The sequence below is a fragment of the Prionailurus bengalensis genome, chromosome E2, assembly GCF_016509475.1.
Source record: "Prionailurus bengalensis isolate Pbe53 chromosome E2, Fcat_Pben_1.1_paternal_pri, whole genome shotgun sequence".
NCBI classification, from domain to species: domain Eukaryota; kingdom Metazoa; phylum Chordata; class Mammalia; order Carnivora; family Felidae; genus Prionailurus; species Prionailurus bengalensis.
Genome location: NC_057352.1, coordinates 26,739,373 through 26,763,486, shown reverse-complemented (window position 1 = coordinate 26,763,486; position 24,114 = coordinate 26,739,373). Strand labels below are relative to the sequence as shown.

The following is a 24,114-nucleotide window of genomic DNA, read 5'->3' as shown; positions in this document are numbered from 1 at the left end:
AGGCAAACTCAGCATGTCTGTGGAGTCATGCCCGTGTAGGACAGAGTCAGTCTTGCAGCCTCCACCGTGAGGCACCTTTCAGGAGGCCCTGGAGGGGCCCAGGGAAACCTAACATGGACTTTAACCTTCCTGCCTCTGAACATATACTGGCATCTTATTGTTGACACTGTGGGGTGTCTGAGTGTTCCTTCTCTTTCTGCTCTCCAAAGTCCCTCTACAGGAAAGGGATATGCAAAAGCCAGATTTAGTCCCTGGTTGTGCTGCAGAAGCACCGTGTATCTTTCTGAGACACTGGGTATCTGCCACCCAAGGCTCTTCTCTAGACCGCAGCCCCACCTGGGAAGGACTGATAAGTCTGCTCTTGCTGGAGCTTGCTAAAAACTCTCCTAGCTTTTGGCCGATGGCTTCTAAGCTTTCCTGGAGCCCCTGGGAATGGTGTAGGTGCATCCTTCAAGTTTACATTTTGGTATAGTGCTGTTGCTATGACAACCAAAGTGAGAAGGCACTGGGGAGACGTAGGCAGGGGAGAAGTCACTATAGCTCTCCCAGAGGTTGGCACAGCTTCCTGGGGTCATTCCCAAGGGGAGAAGCCAGTGGGTGCCCTGCACTGTGCAGGAAGAGAGCCATCTCTGGAATATTCCCCCAGATCCTCACTGGCTCATGAAGAGCTCAAGGTTTCTGGTCTGGATGGAACCTCCTCCTAGGTGTGGTGCTTCCCCAGTGAGCTGGTGCCATTGGCTAATTGAGCATGCAGCAGTGATGGCAGACCCAGGTGTTTGCCTGGCCCCCCCAGACACTGTGGGCACAACCTGATGCATAGTGAAGACTCCTCAGTTCAAGCTGGGCCTTCAATCAATTAGCTCCATAGGGATGCTTTTGCTTTTATGGGTGTTCATCCATCAGCTGTCACCTCTGGTTTACGTTTCCGCCATTGCTGTAATCAGCAAAATGGCATTTAGAAGAAAGATGCTTGTTTGCTCCCCAAAGGCAGTCCTGACTTTCAGCACATGGCTCAGAGAAAAATGGAACCACCAATTTCTCAGGAGGAGGAGATGGCTTCTCCCCAGAAATGTTAGCAAAAATGTGTGTTCCACGCCCCCCACCCCCAGCAGGATGGAGCTGCATGTGGTCCTCTTGAATTTTCCTAGAGTTCTGTGGTTCACCAGTCTCCCTCCTCCCCACCAGAGACTTCAGGGCAGTGGAACAATGCCTTCCAAGGTGCCCCTTAAGGAAAGGAAAGGGAGGGGGTTGTGGAGCTGGTCCATCCTACAGAGAGACCCCCCACATCTCCCTAAAGGCCTGGTGGCTTCTGCCAGGCAGGTTCCTGATACACTGTCCTGTATGGGCTGCCTGAGGGCTGTTCAGGTAGCCTCTTGGCATCCAGAGTTCCTGTGCTTCTGTAATCTTCCTGGACCAATATCACCTCTTGTCTCCTGAGGTGTAGTTAGCTTCTGGGACAGAAACTATCTGTCTGCTGTGCCTGCCTGGTTTGTCTGTTTTGCTTTTCCCACTGACTGTGCTGAGACTTATAAATCAGGTACCCCTCGGGGGCTGACCACCCAACAGGAGGACCCATGCAAAGTTACGAGGCCCTCAGAGGGAAGTGACCTGATTTCTTAGCAATTATGCACCCCTTTTTAATTTCTTCTCTCTGGAAGGATCCTCTGGGAAATTCCCATTTTCCTGACAGTTTACCAATTCTTGGTGCTTCTTCTGTTTTTCTCCAAAGATGACCTGTGGACCCCAGGGCAACAAGAGTGCATGTGAAATTGGCGCAGTCCTGGCAGACACTGGGCAGCATGTGTACCAGTGGGTATACGCAGGGAGTATGGTGTCTGTACTGATGTTTAGTATCATCAAAGGCTTCACCTTCACCAAGACCACACTGATGGCATCCTGCTCATTACACGACCGAGTATTTGACAAGGTACTGCTCTCAGGGCCTGCAAACGAATCCAGTTTTTCAGTCAATAGCTTTTATTGAGCACCTATGATACATTGGGTACTGAGCTGGGCTCTGGGGACAGACATGATGCTCAAGATGCTTACAGTGATGTCTGGGAAGCTTCCTAATATGTACTATCAACTGTGAAGGCAACTCCAGGGGCTGAAGGGATGTGTCATGAGCCCTCAGACTAAACTAGGGGTGGAGGCAAATGTGGTCAGGAAGGTTTTCCTGAGAGCACTGCATTGGGACAGACATGTACAGGCCAACAGGACATCTCCAGCTCCAAAGAGCCCTGAGTACACTGAGGGCCTTAAGAAGTCCTTCTGGCTGCCTTCTCATTCCACTGCAGCAGTAGCCATCAGCCACTATTGCCAGGGCCCTGGCCAGAGCCCAGAGGTGTGGCTCATAATTTGAGGGCAGACAGACACAGGGGCACTTGACTTTTTATTGCTCCAGAGCACAAAATCCCACCCTCTTCCACAGGTACCCCAGGCTGCATCCCAGGCTTGGAGGGAGGCCCAATCTTCAGGGGCTTTCCCTGGGGTTCCACACCGAGGCTGAATCTTTCCCACAATCCCTCTCATTCATGGGGGCCACAAGAATGGGGAGCATCCTCACCTTCCCAGGATGGCCTGGTACACTGGGTTGGGCCCCGGAAAAATGCTCAGGCTGCTCAAAATATCCCAGCCCCAGCAGAGTGGCCAGGCTTTACTAAACTCACACCTCAACGTGGACTCTCTGACTCTATCCACAGATCTTAAAGAGCCCAATGAGCTTCTTTGACATGACTCCCACTGGCAGGCTAATGAACCGTTTTTCCAAGGATATGGATGAGCTGGATGTGAGGCTTCCATTTCACGCGGAGAACTTTCTGCAGCAATTTTTTATGGTGCTGTTTATTCTTGTGATATTGGCTGCTGTGTTTCCTGCTGTCCTTTTAGTCCTGGCTGGCCTTGCTGTTGGCTTCTTCATTCTTTTATGGTAGGTCAATGCACTATTTTAAAAGGAGCACATGAAATCTTGACATATTTGGTTAACTCTGCACAATGACTGGGTAGTGTCAGGTGATGCTGAGTCCCTGCTATCTTCTCTGAATGGGGGGGATCATATTGATTTTTAGTGGTGATGAAATGCCAGGTGCTATGCTCAGTGGTCTTGCATACATCTGGCATTTTAGTCTCAGAGCAACTCTGAGAGGTGGGCATGAATGGGGAGGTTAAGTCTGTGGTCCTAGGCGAGGAAAATAGTAACCATGCTTGTTTTCTGTCTGCTGTTATGCTCTTGACCATGGGGCTCTCTCTGGCATCCTGCTGCTGGAGAAGAGAGGTAAGACCAGTCCTTAGTCACTCTGAGCTTTGGGAACTAGCCCCCACCCTAATCACTGATATGGATAGAGAAAGGCCTCAGGCAGCTAGGCACTGGGGAGTCCTACTGAGGCTGTGCCTCATTTCCACTTCCTCACCCACATTGGAGGGAAGCAGGAGGGTGGATCGACCCCACCCTCAAGGAACCCAGCTCCTCCCTGTTCCTGGAGAGAGTTGGAGTTCTCAGCAGGCAGCGTGGTGGGTATTGTGTAAGGCCAAAGGCTTGGAAATCAGAGAAATTTGCACCAGAGCCCCAGCCCTCCTGCAAAACTAGCTGGAAGACCCTGGGGAAGCCAGAGAAATACTGCAAGCCTGTGTCTTCATCCCTAAAGGTAACCATTAAAATATACATCTCACCTATGCCAGGGGAGTCTTGTGAGGATCAAATGAGACTGCAGAGCTATAAGTGGCTTACAAATTAGAAAGGGAATACAGCTGACCCTTGAACAACATGGGTTTGAACCACACAGGTCCACTTATATGTGGATTCTTTTATATATATATATATATATATATATACACAGTACCATACTATAAATGTATTTTCTCTTCCTAATGATTTTTTAAATAGCCCTTTCTCTTCTTTATCTTACTTTATAGTAAGAATATAGTATATAATACATATAAAATATGTGTTAATCAACTGTTTATGTTATCGGTAAGGCATCTAGTCAACAGTAGACTATTAGTAGTTAAGTTTTGGGGGAGTCAAAATTGTTATAAGCAGATTTTCAATTGCATGGGGTGGGGTGGGGGTTGATGCCCCATCTCTTGCATTGTTCAAGAGTCAACTACACAGTGTTATAGAAATGTTTTCATAAAATTCAGCAATATGTTTATTCCACTCCTAGATGCACAAAGTCTTGGGTTGGATGCTGAGGGTCTTAAAGAGGGTCCCCTAGCTGTAAGGGATTCAGCTCCCAAATCCTAGACCTGCCTCTACCCATAAGCAAGGTTGTTTTCATCCAGGGACACCATGCTCAGAGCTGAGTTTTTAGAAATATCATTTTGGCCAGTGTGGAGGATGGATGGAGCTATGGAAAGATCAGGACAGGGCTATGGGATGAGAGACTCTTGAAATGTATGGTCTGAATGAGAGTTGAGACAAGTGGCAGCAGTGGGGACAGAAAAGATTTATGAATCATTTCTGAGATGGTCTTTGGGGTTGGGGAATGGGAAATGCCAAGGATGGGTCCAAGATGGGGAGTGATGTGAAGAGCAATGTGAAGGTGATCTGGGAAGGGAAGAGATTTGGGTAATCAAGATTGTGGGCTCACTGTTGGATATTTCAAGTTTGTGGGTCAAGTCCATAGATGGTGCCAACAGATAGTGGGAAAGGAGGGTATATCGGGGTGCATCGGGGCTGGAGAGGCGGATTCTGCATCCTTGGCTTCTGTGCAGGAGCTGGTGTGACCTTGGGAACTGGAGCCCTGGGCTCTCTCTTTGGTCTCCCACTGTCCCCTTGGTGACTCCAAGAAAGGTCACATGGCCTCACTGTCCAGCCTCAAGGATTTATTGTGATGACCAAGTAAAATACTTTCTGCAAGTCCTTTGCAAAGATAAAGCATGTCTTGGACACCGCTTCTTAAAATGGACTCCTTGACCTGGCGTTCATTTTTGTAATCCCTGTGTTTGATCGTTGTTCCTGTCTGTTCTCCTGTTTTATACTGTTGATTTACTTAGCAAAAGGTTTTTCTCTGCTTTGCACCCCTACTTCTTGCTACAAAGATAGGCCAGACCAGGGCTGGTTGTGACTGAATCACCCAAATATTTCCAACTAACTCACTTGAACTCTGAGCTAATGAGGTTTTCTTTCCTCTTCCCTGGGTTTTAGATGAGAGTCTGGAGGGCAGATTAGACTCACTGTCATGGGCCAGCCTGCCAATGTGCATGCCTGTGGGCAGTAGTCTGGAACTCTGCAGGGTCCTGGAGCTTCAACACCCAGGAGAGTATCACCCTGTGGAGGAGTTTGGTTTTAAAGTCAGCAGCTGAGGCTATGATTCAAAATTACCTTTGAAAATGCCTTTAGAAGACCATGCATTGGAGTTGACACACCAGATATTCCACCAGAATGGAACAGATCATTTTTTCTTTGGTTGGGTCCCAGAAAGTGGTTGGCTTGTATTAGAAGCTACACTGTATGAAAATTCCTGGTCTTCAAAGACTGGACCCACATCTCCTGCAGCAAGATACTCATGCTACAAGACACACTCAAAACTGAGACCATAGCAAGGAATGGCTTACATTTCTGAGACATTTTTCTTTTTCTTACTTTTTTTTGTAGTTTCAAGTTTTTATTTAATTTTTTAAGTTTTTATTTCAAGTTTTTATTTAAATTATTTTATGTATTTAGTTAACGTATAGTGTAATATTAGTTTCAGGAGTAGTGAAACTACTATGTAAGTGTGAACTATGTAAGTGATTCATCACTTACATACAATGCCCAGTGCTCATTACAACAAGTGCACTTCTTAGTACCCATCACCCATTTAACCAATCCCCCACCTACCTCCCCTCCAGCAACCCTCAGTTTGTTCTCCATAGTTAACAGTCAGCTTTATGGCTTGACTCTTTTTTTTACCCCTCTATATTCATCTGCCTTGCTTCCTAAAGTCCACATATGAGTGAAATCATATGGTATTTGTCTTTCTCTGACTGACTCATTTTGCTTAGCATTATACTCTCTAGCTCCATCCATGTCATTGCAAATGGCAAAATCTCACTCTTTTTTTATGGCTGAGTAATTATCCATTATATATATATATACCACATCTTTATCCATTCATCAGTTGATGGACACTTGAGCTGTTTCCACAGTTTGGCTATTGTAAATAATGCTACTATAAACATTGAGGTGCATATATCCCTTTGAATTAGTATTTTTGTATTCTTTGGGTAAATACCTAGTAGTTCGATTGATGGATCATAGGGTAGTTCTACTTTTAACTTTTTGAGGAACCTCCATACTGTTTTCCAGAGTGGCTGCACCAGTTTGCAGTGTAAGAGGGTTCCCCTTTCTCCGTAACCTTGCCAACATCTCTTTCCTGTGTTGTTAATTTTAGCCATTATGACAGGTGTGAGGTGATATCTCATTGTAGTTTTGATTTGTATTTCCCTGATGATGACTGATGAGCATCTTTTCATGTGTCTGTTGGCCATCTGTATGTCTTTTTGGGGAAAATTTCTATTCATGTCTGAGACACATTTCTGAGACCCCATCTGTCCCTAGGATGGTTTCTCCCAGGGAAGAGTGGCAGGCCAACCCCTTCATCTTAGTTAGATGGCACCTGTCTGACTTAAACTTTGTCTTGAGTGCATAGTCAGACCTGCAAGTGCTAAGGGCAAGCCCTCAGAGACCCCACTTTGTAGTCTTCTTGATTTTCCTACAGCATTTTCCATGGAGGAGCCCAGGAGCTCAAGAAGCTGGAGAATATCAGCCGGTCTCCCTGGTTCTCCCACATCACTTCATCGATGCAGGGCCTGGGCATCATCCATGCCTATGACAAGAAAGAGGACTGCATTAGCAAGTAAGTACTGCACTGGGCCCCTGCTCCAGGTCTCCCCACTTCACATCTAACCCTGAATGGGAGGTCCTAGGAACAGATGGCCTCTTTGACTCTGAGAAGGGAAGTCTGGGCTGCTGGGGACTCACCATAAGTGAATTGCTGTCAGAATCCAGAAGGAGTACTCTAGGGTACTAAGCCTTTCTTCCTAGTATCTGGGGCCCCAAAAGTGGTGAGTTCATTCAATGACAACCTCAATGTGTGATTTTACATGTTTTACTTTATGCAGTAGAAGTAAAATGTGCACAATTCAGGAAAGTAGGAGAAAGCAGAAAAAGAAAAAAAAGAAAAAAAGAAAAAAGACAAAAAAATCACTCAAAGGTCCCTAACTACATCCTATTAATATGTTTATATATTTCCTTCCAGTCTTTTTTAAAAATTTCTTAAGTATTTATAATCATGTTTGTTTCATTTTATTTTTGAATAACATTTTAAACATTATATATCTTATAAAATTTTTTTATTTTTATTTTTTTTTCTATTTTTGAGACACACAGAGAGAGAGACAGAGAGCAGGGGAGAGAGGCAGAAGGAGAGAGAGAGAATCCTAAGCAGACTTCACATTCAGTATGGAGGCTGACGTGGGGCTTGACTCTGGGATCCCATGACTCTGGGGTTATGACCTGAGCTGAAATCAAGAGGTGGACACTCAACCAACTGAGGCATCCAAGCACCCAGTAAAAATAAAATTTAAAGGCCATATTATATTTCACTTAATGGATATACACCTCTTTTCTTCTTTTTAAAGTGTGGGGACTAGATGAATAAATTTCTCTGGAGCCTTCCAGCTCCAAAGTTCTAAAACACAGTATAAATTGTATCGACCATGTAGGCTCACTGTAGTAGCAAAGACTTCCAAGTTTTAGGGACTTAACACAATACATATTTATTCTTCCTCAAGTCACAATTTAAAGAGCATCCATAGGGCAGGGGAAAGGGATTTTGTTCCACCTAGGGCTTTTCCATCCTGAGGGCTGTGGGGGGTCTTCTCTATGATCCTCTGTGTCTAACTGGAGGATAAGGTAGGAGAGGTGGGTGCAGGATCCCTCATTCATTGACCAGATTTCATTCACATGTACTCACCAAACTGCAAGGGAGGCTGAGAAATGTAGTCCAGTTGTGTCCATAGGAGGGAAAAAAATGGAGTTTGGTGAATCTATAACAGTGTATGACACATAGGTGTTCCACTTTGTTTTGTTTTATTTTTTTCCATATTTTTCTGCCTTAAAAACCTAACACAAACTTCAAGTTTGGGTCTAATTCTTTTTCTCTCTCTTTTCCCACACTTTGCCACCCAGGGTCTCAGTGTAAACTTGGCATCTCAACTTGCCTTTAGTTCAATCAGTGGCTGTGCTCTTCCTAGTTTAACCTATGTGTCATCTGTAGAGAGTCCTGCATCACACATTGACACTTCCAGTGTCCTGATCATGAGAAAAGGCTCCTGTCCATAGAATTACTCATCAACTTACTCATGACAAACAAAACAGATACAAGGTTTGTCTTCCTGCAGATTTTTGTCCAAGGTTTCCAAGGGAATCCTACAGGGCAGCTGAGTCCTACATGATTGATGGGGTCTGCTTCTTTTTAATACTTTCTTTCCTGTCATGGACTTTCCAGAGGGCTTGGGCTTCTGACATGTATTGCTTAAAAAAAATTTTTTTTAATGTTTTATGTATTTTTGAGAGACAGGGAGACAGGGTATGAGTGGTGGAGGGGCAGAGAGAGAGGGAGACACAGAATCCAAAGCAGGCTCCAGGCTCTGAGCTGTCAGCACAGAGCCCAATGCAGGGCTCAAACCCATGAACTGCGAGATTATGACCTAAGCCAAAGTCGGACGCTTAACCAACTGAGCCACCCAGGCACCCCTGACATGTATTACTTTTTAAACAAAGCCTTGGGGTCAAATTCCAATTTGATCCCGGCCTTCTGTTTCTTTTGTTCCTGTGCAATCTGACCAACCACACAGATAAGACCTCAGATGACTTCTAAGTCACTTAAACCATCATCTGAATTTGTAAGCTTTATAGCTGTAGGATAGAAACACCATGGTATTTGGAAGAATATTTTAACTAAGCTCTGGGGAAAATAACTTTGAGAGAAACAGAAGGGGGAGGGTGCTACAGGCCCAGCATGGTTGGTCAGAGGTGCTTCTAGACAGAATCTTTGGAGGATCATTGGAACAGGATGAAGCAGCAATGCCCAAAGATGTTCATGACTGTGCCAGTGAGGGGTTTAAACATTGAAGCCCCTTTCCCAATAGGTCAAGGGAACCTTCAGTGGCAGTTGAATCTGATATCTCTCATGGTTAGTTGTTAGTTCAGCCCACTCAAAATTTCAGTCTGGGTCAAGATGACCTTTGAGCCATGCAGGTTTAGTGGCATCAACCCCACCCCCCCCACACACAGTTGAAAATATGCATATAGCTTTTGACTCCCCCCATACTTAACTACTAATAGCTTACTATACCAATGATATAAAGTTGGTTAACACATATTTTGTATGTCATATGTATTATATACTATATCTTTACAATAAAGAACACTAGAGAAAGAAAATGTTATTAATAAAATCATAAGGAAGAGAAAATACATTTACAATATTGCATTGTATTTATTGAAAAACATCCATGTGTAAGTAGACCTGTTTAGTTCAAACCCACGTTATTCAAGGGCCAACTGTATTCCCTCCCTACACACCCAGAGGCTTGGAGTAGTAATACTGTGCTGTGTGTATGTGTCAGGTGGAGGGGGAGGGCAGGTGTTCTACTGGGAAGCCTTTGGTCTATTCTTTTAAACATTTTCTCCTTTTTCTCTGAGCCTGGTTCCCTGAGCCTGGTGCAGAGGAATGAAGTGAGGGAGGACACATTATTAGGTTATTCTTTCCTTCCTGATGCTCATTTCTGCCATTCCAGCAAATTGTGCAGATGTGGTGTGGCAAGGTGGAGGCTCCAACAGGACCAAGTCCATGGCAGTTCTGCTAGGCATTGCTCATGGGCAAGATCTGCCTGGGTCTTCCAGAGAGCTCTTCCTGTGAAGCCTTCCACTGCATTCCCCTGATCTGGGGCCTCTCTGCCTCATGCTGAGGGATACTGCATTAAGACTGCAGCACCGAAAGTCATCTTCTCTCTGTACCCTCAACTCTAGGAACTGCAGGATTGGGCAGGATCTGCCTTCCATGCATCTAGGAAATGAGCAACTCCAGGGGGGTCTTGCCCTCATCCTTAGCAGTGTCATTTCTCCGTCCCTCTGCCCAGTGTCCTTTTTCTTTCTGGCTCAGTGGATACACAACAGGGGTTACAAGTTGTCAGTTTTTTTCTTCCGGAGGAGACCCCCAGCAACTGCCTTGAATCTTCTTTCTCTGATTTGATAAGGGGAACCAAACATCCTTCTTTCCCTTCTCAACCATCACACACACTGATTCTCCCTAAAGGCAACCTCTGCCAAAATCAGCCCTTACCCTTTTATAGATCAAGGGGCTGTCAATTCCACATGGCCTTTGAGGGAGTGGCTGAATCCAAAATAGAAGTCTTTTGAAGGTAGAGCATGAGATACTGAGCACCTTTTTTTCTCAGCTGTGGGTTCTAGTTGTCAGTTCTGGGAAAGAGAGAAAAAGCCCACTCAGCACAATGCTGCCACATAGGATTTCTCAAAAAAAATGTGCATATCAAAGATGCCTATGGCGGCAGATTTTAAAGAGTATGGATGGATATATGCGTGTCTTTGTAAGAGTCTTATGTAAGAGTGCATTAGCTCTTGATTAAAAATTCCTCTTTGTGGAGCCTGGGTGGTTCAGTCAGTTGAGCATTTGACTCTTGATTCTGGCTCAGATCATGATCCCAGTGTTATGGGATTGAGCCCCATGTCAGTCTCTGTGCTCAGCATGTATCCCACTTAAGATTCTCCCTCTCTCTCCCTCTGCCCCTCTCCCCCACTTGCATATGCACACTCTCTCTCACTCTCTCTAAAATAAAGAAAAAGAAAAAGAAAAAAAAATCCCCTTGCCTTAATTTTCTGGTAACCCTAACCCTAGCTCTGTGGAAGTACAACTGACTCCTGTTTTGTATGATTTTTTAATTTTAGGTTTAAGATGCTAAATGATGAAAATTCCAGCCACCTCCTGTACTTTAACTGTGCTCTCAGGTGGTTTGCTTTAAGAATGGATGTCCTCATGAACATTGTCACCTTCATCGTGGCCTTGTTGGTGACTCTGAGCTTCTCCTCAATTAGTGCTTCATCCAAAGGCTTGTCTTTGTCTTACATCATCCAGGTAACACCTAGTATAAAGTTAGGTTTGGCCTGGAGGCTCTGGCATAGGGCATTACTAGGGAGGATGGATGTAAGAGAAGATCCAACTCAAATGGGTGCAACAAACAGGGAGAGCTTACTGGTTCACATCACTAAAAGGCATGACAGTTGTGTGGGCTTCAGGAATAGTTGGATCATAGCCCCTGGCTTTGTCCTTGTTCTGTGATGACTTCCTTCATGGTTGTACAATGGTGACTGGCATTCTCTGAGAGCTGCAACAGGAAGGAAGGAGGAAGAAAGCTTTTCGTACCCTAGTCACGGAGGAAAAGCCTTGAGCTTTACTCTTAACTGGATTAGTTTAGGCATCCCGGAACAAATTAGTGCCTGGATAGAATTTGGATGATTGGCTTAGGCCAAAGGATGGAGTCACACACCATCCTACCCCCAAGTCACAGAACTGTCCCATAATAGAGATCAGGAAAAGGATGCTGGAGAGGCAGCCATGATGTCTATGACAAATAATACTGACTTCTCCTTTTGTTTGCTTTGGTATTTTTATTTTCAAGAAAATAACAGTAATAGGAAAATAATAGTAATACAGAATAATAATAATAATCAGGAAATACATGCCATTTGAGGTACTATTGTAAGTCATGTATGTGAATTAATTCATTTATTCCCACAACAATCGATGAGATAGTTTCTGCCATAGTCCTCACCTTATACATGATAAAACTTAGGCTTAGAGAGATTTGTCCAACATCACACACTTGTCATGTGTTAGAGCTAGGGTTTGAACCTAGGTCATCTGGGTCTGATACCTATCTGAGTGTGAATCTTGAGGGTGTGTGTGTGCATGTGTGTGTATGTGTTGGCCTAAGGATAAAGTATCCAGCTACGTCTGGTTGGAAGAAAGATGAGGACTGGTAAACAGATGGGTCTATAGACAGACTACTGATCAGTATTTCTGTGGCTCCTTCTCACACCTGGAGCCTGAGTTCTGCTAGATAAAAATCTCTGTAAGCCCTGACAACACATTCTGCCTCCTTTCTATTAAAAGGCTCTTCTTCCCTTTTCCATCTTCCATAAATCTGTGACTCCTTCGTTCAGTGCTATCTCTTTCCAACCCTCTTGCTCTTAAAGTTCTATTCCTTTTTGAAAATCTCTCTGATATCATTTTAATGGCATTTTAGGAAGGGGGAAGAACAAAACTATATTCTCAGATCTTTATCTTAAGTGGGAAAAAATGAATTTTTCTTGGGTAGCTAGTTTTCCTCATTGATGGATGTTTTTATTTGTTGTTGCCTAGTAAGATATAAAGCAGATGATATTGAATAGATCCCCTTACTTGGTCCAAGTGAAACAGCTTTCCTCAACTGAGGGCATGCTTTTTGGGGGATATCATCAGCTTTCTGTGAGATTGTTTTCAAATATTCCTGTAAGACTGGAGAATTTGCACACACTGGAGGACTTCCCAGGGACTTAAAGGGATGATACCCTTGAATTTAATAAAATGCACATAAGCCCTTTTTAAGGGCAAGGTTCATTCATTCATTCACCAGATAGCCACTGAGAATCTACTGTGAGCCAGGAATTCTGCTAGGTGCTGTGGATTCAGCAGCAAACAATCTGGACAGGTCTTGTTCTCATAGAGTTTATGGGATAAAAAGAGATATAACATGGGATGGAATAAATAAGTGCACAAGCAAATAAGTGAGAAGGTTTCAGAAATTGTTTATTATGAAGATAATAAAACAGGGTAATGTGACTGTCAATGGGGAAACAACATGAGATTCTATAGTCAGAGGAGAACTCTGCTAAGAGGTGACTTCCAAGCTGGTACATGAATGACAAAGAACCAGCCAAATAAGATGGAAGGGAGGATGCTTCAGGCTGAGAGGCCAGAGCAAGGCTTGGGGTAGGTAGGAGCTGGGTGCATTTGAGGCATTCAGAAGGTCATGTAGCTTGAGCAGAGTAGAAAATAAGGTCTGAGGTGTTGGCGGGGAGAGACTATGTAAGGCTTTGTCAGCCATGGAATATAAGGTTGCTTTTATATAAGGGCTGGATGATCCTCTTTGTGAGAGGCTGTGCTATGTGTTATAGGATGTTAGCCTCCATGATCTCTAACTAGGAAATCCCAGTAGAACCTCCCTCCTCTAAGGTTGTGACAACCACAAGTTTCTTTAGACATTGCTAAATGTCTCCTGAAGGGCATAATCACCCAGGTCAAGAGCCACTGCTCTAAGAGAAATAGAAAGCCAGTGGTGTGTGTTAAGCAGGCAGGCAACAAGGGAACCATGCAAAGGGTGTGGACCTACACCACTGCCCCCTGCCATTTACCTGCTTGGGCCACACTGCCTCCTTGTTAAGGTCACTTGCTGCTACTCAGAGCTACCCAAATCCTGAGTTTGCCTGGCGGACTTCTTTCTATAAATGTTTCTGCTCACACAGTTCCTTAACTGCCCTAACAGAGACAAACCTCTCCCCCCCACCTCCATTCTGACCATTCTTTCACATCCTGTTTTATTGGCATCTTACCTTTTCTTGAAATGACGTGTGTCTTATCCTGCCAGCCTGCTAGAGCATAAGCCGTGTGACTGTAGGGGTTTTGTCCATCACATTCAGCCCTGGAAAACCAGCCCTTCTGTGACAGGGCCTGGCCCACAGTCACTGCTCACCCAGTGAAAGAAGACCTGGTCCTGCCTTGAGCCCACTACCCCACCTTGTGACTGAAGCAGGGGCTGTTGGTGCACCAACCTTCCAGGGCAGCCTGGTTGGCCTTCTGCTGCTACGAGAAGGTGCCCAATCCAAGCCCAGGGCAGCCTGCAAGTGTGGGGAATTCCCTAAGCCAGAAGTGGCCCCAAAAATTGTTGAAGGGCATCAGTGGGGATGTAGCCCAGCTTCCTCAGGACAACTCAAGTGTGTTCCATGCAGTGTCCCAGAGCTTCCAGTAGGATCGAATTTTGGGTACCTACAAGTGAACCTCTCATGACTTACTTTCTGTTCTGTACGTCACTTCTCCCAGCTCCCACTGGTACTTTTGCGGTCCACCTCCTGGATTAATTTCCTAGGGCTGCTGTAACCAGTCACCATAAGCTAGTGGCTTAAAATCAGAGAAATCTGGGGCGCCTGGGTGGCGCAGTCGGTTAAGTGTCCGACTTCAGCCAGGTCACGATCTTGCGGTCCGTGAGTTCGAGCCCCGCATCGGGCTCTGGGCTGATGGCTCAGAGCCTGGAGCCTGTTTCCGATTCTGTGTCTCCCTCTCTCTCTGCCCCTCCCCCGTTCATGCTCTGTCTCTCTCTGTCCCAAAAATAAATAAACGTTGAACAAAAAAATTAAAAAAAAAATAAAATCAGAGAAATTTATTCTCTTACAGTTTTGGAGGTCAGAAGTCCCAAATCAAGGTGTAGGCAGGACCTTGTTCCCTCTGCATGCTCTAGGGGACAAGCCATTCCTTGTCTCTTCCAGCTTCTGGTGGCTGCTGGAATTCTTTGGCATTTCTTGTATTGTAGCAGCATCACTCCAACCTTTGCCTCTGTCTTCACATCTTCTTCTCTTTTGTGTCTTCTCTTCCTCTGTCTCTTATAAGGATACTTGTCATTGGATTTAAGGTCCATCCAGATAATCCAGGATGATCTCAAGATCCTTACTTATACCTAAAGTTCTTTTTCTTTCAAATGAGGTAACATTCACAGGTCTCAGGGATTTGGATGCATACATATCTTTTTGGGGGACCTCCATTCAACCTGCTTACACTCAAATGTCAGGGTTGGCTTCTGGGGGATTCTGGCCTAAGATAGGTGACCTTAGCAAGCCACATTCCCCACTCTGAGCCTAGATATTCTCATGTCTGAAGCAAACAGATGGGCTAAATGATTTCCTTCTACCCATGATGATCTGTGGCAATGGGATTTCAGTGGATGCTTGGCTGCCTGTTGGGTAAATTAGGGAGGGCATGGAAGTGCAGGACCATGCCAGATGGCAGCAAGGGGTGGATACCCAGCAGCTCTGTGGCCCTGGGAGATTCCAGCTTAGACCAAGAGTGATCAAGTGGTACTGTGGTGGGATGGTTCATGCCATCTGGAGTGTCAGGGAAAATGTCATTACCCATTTGGTTCCGAATGCAGAGGAATATTTAAAGGCACAACACTGCAGTGTCTTTACTTCTGGGCACTTGGCTGGCAATGCAGGCATGTTTTTGTGTGGCTCTGAGTGAGGCTGGTGAGGGGTAATTCACAAGGGCTGCCCCTGAGGGTGGGGCAGTAGAACCCAAGGGAAGAAAGGGATCTAACTCAGCTTTTGCTTCTCTACAATAGCTAAGCGGACTACTCCAAGTATGTGTGCGAACAGGGACAGAGACCCAGGCCAAATTCACCCCCGTGGAGCTGCTCAGGGAGTATATTTTGGTAAGAAATTAGTGCATGCCAGGGGCGCCTGGGTGGCGCAGTCGGTTAAGCGTCCGACTTCAGCCAGGTCACGATCTCGCGGTCTGTGAGTTCGAGCCTCGCGTCGGGCTCTGGGCTGATGGCTCAGAGCCTGGAGCCTGTTTCCGACTCTGTGTCTCCCTCTCTCTCTGCCCCTCCCCCGTTCATGCTCTGTCTCTCTCTGTCCCAAAAATAAATAAACGTTGAAAAAAAAATTAAAAAAAAAAAAAAAGAAATTAGTGCATGCCAGAGGAAGGGCTAGTTAACTCTGGCGGAATTTATGCAGGCATTGATTTTTTGACATGTGAAAGGGGTCTTTTTAAAAACTGAAATTTGTTGGGGTGCCTGGGTGGCTCAGTCGGTTAGGTGGTAGACTGTTGATTTTGGCTCAAGTCATGAACTCACAGTTGTGAGACTGAGACTTGCATTGGGCTTCAAGCTGAATGTGGAGCCTGCTTGGGGTTCTCTCTCTCCCTCCCTGTGCCCCTCGTGTCATGCACACACATGCTTTCTCTAATAAAAACAAACAAGCAAACAAACAAATAAAATAAAAACTGAAAATGAACCACAACCCTCTTCTTAAAGCCCATATTTACCATACAGTCTAAAGTACTTTAAGTTGAGGAAGAGATTCTTTTTTTAAAAAAAAATTTCCTCAAGGGCAGTTTCTGCATACAAAAATAGAAATCAGTGGCTAACTTTAGTTTCTAAAGATTACCATTTGATTGACTAAAATTGTAAATTGAAAAAAAACAATGGTTGAACTCTTCTTTAAAAGCTTTTATGTTCAACTTACAAATCCTGCTATTCTTTGAAAAGTCTAGACAAGTCAAGCAATCACTTTTAAGGGCCTTTGAATAGCATTTGGCCTCATTTACAAACTTAATTAAACTCTTTAAAACATTAAACTGCATTTTAAAATTTAGCACATTCCATTTCCTTCTTAAGTATCTCGATTATCTGATTTAACAAACAAACCTTCCAGAGGTTATATAAATCTAATAAATTACACTTATAAATATAGTAAGCTTTAAATTTGCATAACCATCCCAATGCTGTGGATGAACAGTAAGCTTTTAACTTAAAATCATGTCTAAATAAATTATTCAATTATACATTTTAAATTAGAATCACAGGCCCTTATGTTACTAATATTATTATACTTGAAACACAAAATATGCAGATTCCTTAAACTGAAAATACTGTTACAATTTTGCTTCTCTTAAATATTCTCGTTATTAATTCTAGATCTCCCGGGGGTTAAAAATATTCACTGTGTAGGAATACAGATATTTTATCAGTTAATTGTAGTTGCTTATCACAGATTTGGACTCGCCAGCCACGCCACAGGGCACACGGGGGCCTTACTTCTCATGGCTCACAGGGACTTCAAAACTTTAGAGGAGGTGGTATTCTAACACAGCCAAGTTGAGTAGAGCAACTTGGCTTAGACTTTGCATTTCTTAGACACTTGCAGATACTGAAATTGTATCTGACTGAACTCTGCAAATCTCAAGATTTGGTCTGCATTTGCCACACAGCTTCAAGGTCACAATGCTGACACTTGCCCAGGCCCACATGGCCCCATATGAGCTGTCCCTTATAGTTGTCAATCTCTCTATTCACTAAGCTCCAGCCACCTAACTTTTCTTTCTATTCCTCAAAGTGCCCAAGCTTGTTCTGGCCCCAGGGCCTTTGCACTAGCTGTCTACTCTGCCTGGAAGGTTCTGAACTCAAATTTTCTTATATCAGCATTCTAGGTCTCAGCTTGAATCGCACATCCTCATAGATGCCTTCTTCAACCCTTAAGTTACTTTTACTCTGCCTACCCCTTTCACTACACACATTGTCTTCATTTTTATTTTTTTAATGTTTTATGTTTATGTTATTTTATGATTTATTGTCTTTATTTCTGATTTTGTTTCTTATTTATTATCTGACTTCCCCATTGGAATGTGACTTCTTTAGTGGGTTTCTTGATCTAGCACACCACCACGAACACCAGTACCTAGAATTGTGGGAATGCGTGAATGAATTAAATGAATGGAAAAGTGAATGATTGTTAACCTGTCATTGGTTATTCTGTTTTCCAGACCTGTGTTCCTGAATGCACTCACCCCCTCAAAGTGGAGACTTGTCCCTGTGACTGGCCCAGGCGTGGGGAGATAACATTCAGAGACTATCAGATGAGATACAGAGACAACACTCCCCTTGTTCTTGATGGGCTGAACTTGAGCATTCAAAGTGAGCAGACAGTTGGGATTGTTGGAAGAACAGGTTCTGGTGAGGACAGGGTTGTTTTCTTTGCATTTCCACTGGGGGTGCTGTTTGAGCCACACCAGAGGGCTGTGTGTATGTGTGGTGGGTTGGCTGTTTTTTTCTCCCTCTAATCTCTTTACTGTAAATTAGGATTTCAGGTTGAATGGGCGTGTGGAGTTGGAAACAAACACACACCAGTTTTTGAATTAATTAAATGAGAATCATTCTGGTGAAACGAGGCCCAGAGGATGAGTCGTGTGTTAACAGCCCCTGCAGGAACGGGCAGGTTAACCATGTCAGGGCAGCTGATTGCCTCCACAGAGTGAGGCCTTTCTGTCTGCACAGTCATCTGCACTGAGCCATTTAACTGCGTTACAAATTCCCCTGATTAGATACTTGGATATGATAGAAGTACAAACTGATGTTTGATTTGCTGTTCTTGCTTTTATTATTCCCAGGAAAGTCATCCTTGGGAATGGCCTTGTTTCGTCTGGTGGAGCCAGCTGGCGGTACGATTTTCATTGATGAGGTGGATATCTGCACTATAGGTTTGGAAGACCTCAGAACCAAGCTGACTGTGATCCCCCAGGATCCTGTCCTGTTTGTAGGTACAGTAAGGTAGCTGTTTTTGATCATCATCCATTCCTATTTTTTAGGTAGTAAAATCAGACCAGCCAGGAACTTTGTGAAGTGCCCACAGTGGGCCTAAAGGAAGCAGCCATCCTGAGGTGCTCACAAGCACTTCTAGTACCTGTTCCTGCTGAAGCCTTAGGAAGAACCAAGGACTAGAGCCCTGAACATTGTCTGTATTTTATGTGCCACATCACAAATAAGCAAGATGCTTACACATAGGGTGAGCAGATATCCCAGTTGGCCCTGGAGAGCCCTGGTTTATGCCTGTGTCTCAGCATCCTATAAGGTTTAACACTGGCCACCCTCAAAAGTACCCAGTTAGCGAAATAAAATAAGTGGTTACCCTATGTATGTAGCCTTCCATAGGGAAGTGCACCAATTTATTCCCATTGAAGAATGAACAGAAGTTGTTCAAGTACAAGAACAATAGGGTTGCAACTTCCATGGGGCTCAAGATCTGATGTCAAGGGATAAGGAGAAAACCATTTTCTCATTTAGTCCAGGGCAATGGCTCCTCCTCCAATGAGAAGGACATTTCTCATATTAAGCGTCATTTAGAATTATAAGAAAAATTCATTCCATGTCTTGAGATACCAGACCTACATGGGGCACCCTGGGTGAAGTCCTGGGAGCCACAGCTGTACCTTTTGCTTCTGAAGGTAAAGTGAATCCCCCCACCACACCCTCTCTGCCTATAATTTGCATAGGGTCAAAGGTCTTCTGCTGTCCATGGCCACTGTGAGGACCAAATGTGTCTTCCTGGGTGCCTTGCTCAGTGCTGTCTCTCCTGTCTTGGTAGTCTCTGCCCCATCACAGAGCTGTGGGGCTTTGCTCACTTGGCCTGAGATTGGTAATTTTATGTGCCATTGTCCTGGGCTAAGCACTGCCTTTGGGGCCATGAAAATCATCACACACACCACCCCTTGCTCTCTCCCACATGCTGCAGAAAACATACTCCCCCATCCTGTCCTCAGAAATCTGGTTCCCTGCTCTTTCCTTTATTGCAGGTACAACTTGGATCCATTTGAGAGTCACTCAGATGAGATGCTCTGGCAGGTTCTGGAGAGGACATTCATGAGAGACAGAGTAGGTCTCTGGGGTTGACCAGGATGAGTCCATTTCCCAGCACCAGGGCCCAGATTTGGATTTGACAAGACCCAGGCCATCATTTGGCCCGGCTTATTTGCTGATGTCACATGTGTCAGGAGAATGTGATCCTTTTTTACTCTTTGTTAAAAGCAACAATAGATAATATTTTTAGGCCTCTGAAATCATCAGGACAAGAGCTCTACATGTATGATCTCACCTCACCTGGTCCTGTCTTGACTGCAACCTTCTGAGGTTGGAACTCCTATCCTGATTTTTAGAGGTGTAGCAATTAAGACTCAGGGAAGAAACATGTGAAGCTAGTAAGTGGCAGAATGGAGACTTGAACCCAAATGCATCTGACTCTAGAGCAGATGGGGCATCCTGCTGCTCTGCCAATACCCTCCTTTGCTTATGGGTACATATAAGGCACAGGAAGGTGAGAGGGGGTATGGCAGGCTCCAGGAATGTTTCCTGTGAGACAGGGTCCTGTCCTAGAAGAGCTGTGGGTGAGTATGACCACCTCGGCAGCATGGAGGGGATTTTCTCCCCCAAGACTTGGTACCAAGGTGAGCATGTCCCAACATCACTGTGACTGGGTAAATCAGATGCTTTCATACCTTTCCTTGATGACTAGAAAACTCCCATCCCATGTGTATTTTGTCCACAGAAATAGGAACCCTGGAAGCTGTTTACACTTCATTTGTGTTTCTCTGGACCCACATGTGTACCATTTGTCCTATTTTCATGAGGTGTCTACAGGGTTCTATGAATCATACTGTGATTTTAAATTATTAATGTCCGCCTACTCCCTGGTCCTTCCCTGGTGCCTGTTTGCAATGTTGAAATGATTGTTGTTTTGTACTTTCTCTTCCTCAGTAAAATAAAGCCAGCTGATGAATGCATGAGTGGGGCAATCAATAGAGATGATGCAGGACAATTTTATAGATCATCAGCATAAATGTGGCATTTTCTGTGTTTTATAGATAATGAAACTCCCAGAAAAATTACAGGCAGAAGTCACAGAAAATGGAGAAAACTTCTCAGTAGGGGAACGTCAGCTGCTTTGTATGGCCCGAGCACTTCTCCGTAATTCAAAAGTAAGGAAACAGCACGGAAAAATGGATTGGTCAAATTTTGGATATTTCCCGCAGCGCCACTCAATCCAGGAGGTAGAGCTATGCGTTTGTCTTTCAGCAAAGAGAGAACAATTGAGCCATTTAAAAACCGATCAGTTTCTTTTAAGACAAAGTTGTAAGGGGTAAAAATTGAAAAATAACAGTCATTTACAGCAAGAGCACCTGCCTCCTCTGGGCCTCCCCCTGGGAAGACTTGCTTAGGTATTCTCTTTGTCTCCTAAGTGCTCTGAGTATGAGAAATCTTTCTCTTGACTTTTTTTTTTTTTTTGCCTTGTCCCTGAACAATTCTGAAGCCTGCTAAACAATGCCCAGGATGCTAAAGAAGGCCTTCAGAATGCTAAGATATGAGAATTGTAATGTTTATATTCATTTTTCTTAGTGACTTAGTCATCCTTGGTTACTGATTTCAAGGAAGGGATTGCTGTTGCTTTAGAAATCCCATTCTCTGAACCCTGACCAAAGTGTAACCTAGCCTGTGTGTTGTGTAGACGTGCTAATGGTAGGAGAGGGAGCTGGCACCATCATGCATTCCGTGCTGACTGAGGCACTATACGCTGCTAAGTGCTTTGTGGGTTATCTTTGCATTTCATGCTCATAAGAAAGTATAACCTCCCTTTATAGAGGAGGGCACGGAACCTTTGGGGGCAGGGGTCACATAATTTAGTCAAGGTGAAGCAGAGGTGAGCTTAAGCCCTCTTACTTCCAAACCAGCATGGTGGTAGGCAGAATAATTCTCTCCCCCTCCAAAGATGTCTGAGTCCTGATAGCTGGAACAGGAGAATATACCACCATTTCTACGGAAAAGGGGCTTTGCAGATATGATTATGTCAAGGATTTTGAGATGGGGAGATTATCCTGGATTACCTGTGTGGGCCTAGTGCAATCATGCACGTCTGTATAAGAGGGAGGCAGGAGAGTCAGAAATAGGAGAAGCAATGTGACAATGGGAGTAGGTATTAGAGCAATACCAGGAAGGAGGCACAAGCCAAGGAACACAGGCAGCCCGAACAGCTGCAACAGGCAAGGGAACAGTTTCTCCCTCTAGCTGGCAAAAGGGATACAGCCCTGGCAATACCTTGACTTTAGGACTTCTGGCTTCCAGAACAGCAAAGGCAATAAATTTTTGTTGTTTTAAGCCTCTGCGTTTGTGCTGATTTGTTAATAGCAGTGATGGCAAACTAATACGATCACTGTTATAGCTCACACTGACTCTGGTTAGCACAGTAGAGAAAGCCTCCTACCACTTTGCAAGATTAGAATAAACCACTTAGAAAACAGAAATAAAGAACATACCACCTTATTCTTCCAGCCAGTCCCTCAGAAGGAGATGGAGGTGGTGTGAACTGACTTTTATTTTGCTGTTGTTGTTCTGATCTTTTGAGACGGGCCCTTAGCTCATGACTTTTCAGCCCTTCTTCTTCTTCTTCTTCTTCTCCTTCTTCTTTTATAATAAATAGAGCTAAGATTGTGAGTTTCCCTCAGGTGCAGCTTTGGTCTAGTATGGCTTTTACCATGTGCCTTCCTCAACAGATCATTCTCCTTGATGAAGCCACCGCCTCCATGGACTCCAAGACTGACAGCCTTGTTCAGAGCACCATCAAAGATGCCTTCAAAGGCTGTACTGTATTGACCATCGCCCACCGCCTCAACACAGTTCTCAACTGTGACCTCGTCCTGGTCATGGAAAATGGGAAGGTGCAGGAAGTTGTTGGCGTCCCCTCCACAGAGGCTTCAACGGTTTGGGTCTAGGTGAGTGGCTATTTTCTGCCAATTTCAGCTCTTTTTCTCTGACTTTCAGGTGGTCGAGTTTGACAAGCCTGAAGTCCTTGCCGAGAAGCCAGATTCTGCATTTGCAATGTTACTAGCAGCAGAAAACAAAGTCCGATTGTAAAGGTCTCACATCAGCTGATTTTAGAGGAGGAGGAGGATGCTTCAGATGAGTTGGATGAGCCTGCAAGAAGAGGGCCAGCTATCTCTGCAGGCATCATAATCCGTCCCACCCCTGACACACAGGCTGAGCTGGGGTGGAGGGTGGTTTCCTGCCTTACCCAAGCGGTGCCTCCCAACCTCACTGGTTGGCTTGGAGCTGGTTCTGGGTGGTAAACAGAGGTAGAAGAAGCTAATGGATTAAAAAACTGCCCCCATCTCCTAAAACTCCAAGGTGCCCATCAATGAATGTGTCCCCATCAATACCACCTCAGTGCCTGAGAATGGAAACTTTCCGTGTAAGTGTAACTTTCAGTTAAATATAATCAAACAGAATGGGAAAATGCCTAAAGATGGAATTTGTAAAAGGTTTCCTGCCTTCTCATCAAAAAGGAAAAGTGCAGAGTTTTCTCCCCATTGAACTCCTCTTCGCATCTATTTTGTGTGTGTGATAAGCAGTAACTACAAGGTCTGTAGCATGCAAGATTGATTACATTGTTTGGTGAAAAAAAATTTTTTAAATCATATTATATGTTCTATTTGATCTATTCGAATAACGAGGGAAACAAAAGGTTGGAGTTTCTCTGTAAATGACATTTTTATATCATCTATATTGGTCATTAAAATGCAATAGGAGATTAAACTACCCTGAAATGTTGCCTTGCAATTATTATACTGAAGATCTTACATTTTCTGTACTGTTTCCTCTCACAGACCCTCTTTGCTTTCTCCATTGACTCAGTGATAAAGCCTCACAGCATCTCCCAAATAAAAGGCTTGCTTTCCAACCTCAAGGTTTGCTATGTCAGAGGCAGGAAAGATATGTTCCCAGTAGCCCAGGAGACTGAGTGCTGTTAATTCACAGCAAGACTGAAAGGAAAAAAAAAAAAAAGAAATTCCAAAGGGCTCTTCTTTGCCAAGGGCACACTCACAGTCTGTTTCTCTTCCCTTAGGACTGAAGGCCCCAATGATGTTTTAGTGAGGTTTTCTGGACTCACCTCCCAACTCCTAGGCTGAACTCTAAATGTGGCACAGGGCAGCGGTGGCCAGAAAAGCTCCTATTTGACATCTCCCAATTGCCTCCCCTTCTTAGTCTTGGTCACATACCTTTCCCCATCTTTACAAACATGGAAGAAGGCAGTGCCTGGCATATATGAGCACTCAAGAATGAGTGGCATGAGTACATGAAGTTAATTACTTAGCTACAAAAAGGAGGAACAGAGATTGTATTTGAACCCTAGCCAGGCTGACCCCAGGGGCACTGTTCCTAACCCCCCTGCAAGAGGGACCTATAGCAGGGACAGTGATGATTTTCAGCATTACACACAGGGGAGAGTGACTCCTGGAAAGATGGCTGTTGTTTGCATGTGTAATGACATGGAATAGTGTTAGTGAGCACCCCCCACCACCACCACCCACACCTTACTGTTACCGAACTGTCACCAGGGAAAGACTATGTTGAATAATAGTTACCAACATTTAGCCAGTAGTCCTCAAAACACAGGCTTAGTTACTGAATCCTTGATGT

General features: G+C 44.4%; 1 protein-coding gene across 1 annotated transcript in view; it reads left to right on the top strand.

The window, feature by feature from the left end:
- ABCC12 (ATP binding cassette subfamily C member 12) overlaps positions 1–23,233 on the top strand; it is a 97,559-nt gene extending 74,326 nt beyond the window's left edge. Inside the window, exons 20-30 of the mRNA XM_043599141.1 lie at positions 1,730–1,927; positions 2,703–2,929; positions 6,702–6,839; positions 10,955–11,141; positions 15,436–15,525; positions 17,637–17,826; positions 18,261–18,420; positions 19,443–19,521; positions 20,508–20,621; positions 22,191–22,355; positions 22,459–23,233. Of these exons, the coding sequence (XP_043455076.1) occupies positions 1,730–1,927; positions 2,703–2,929; positions 6,702–6,839; positions 10,955–11,141; positions 15,436–15,525; positions 17,637–17,826; positions 18,261–18,420; positions 19,443–19,521; positions 20,508–20,621; positions 22,191–22,355; positions 22,459–22,551 (1,641 nt within the window). The 3' untranslated portion in view covers positions 22,552–23,233. The remainder of the gene's footprint in view (positions 1–1,729; positions 1,928–2,702; positions 2,930–6,701; positions 6,840–10,954; positions 11,142–15,435; positions 15,526–17,636; positions 17,827–18,260; positions 18,421–19,442; positions 19,522–20,507; positions 20,622–22,190; positions 22,356–22,458) is intronic.
- The last annotated feature ends 881 nt before the right edge of the window (positions 23,234–24,114 follow it).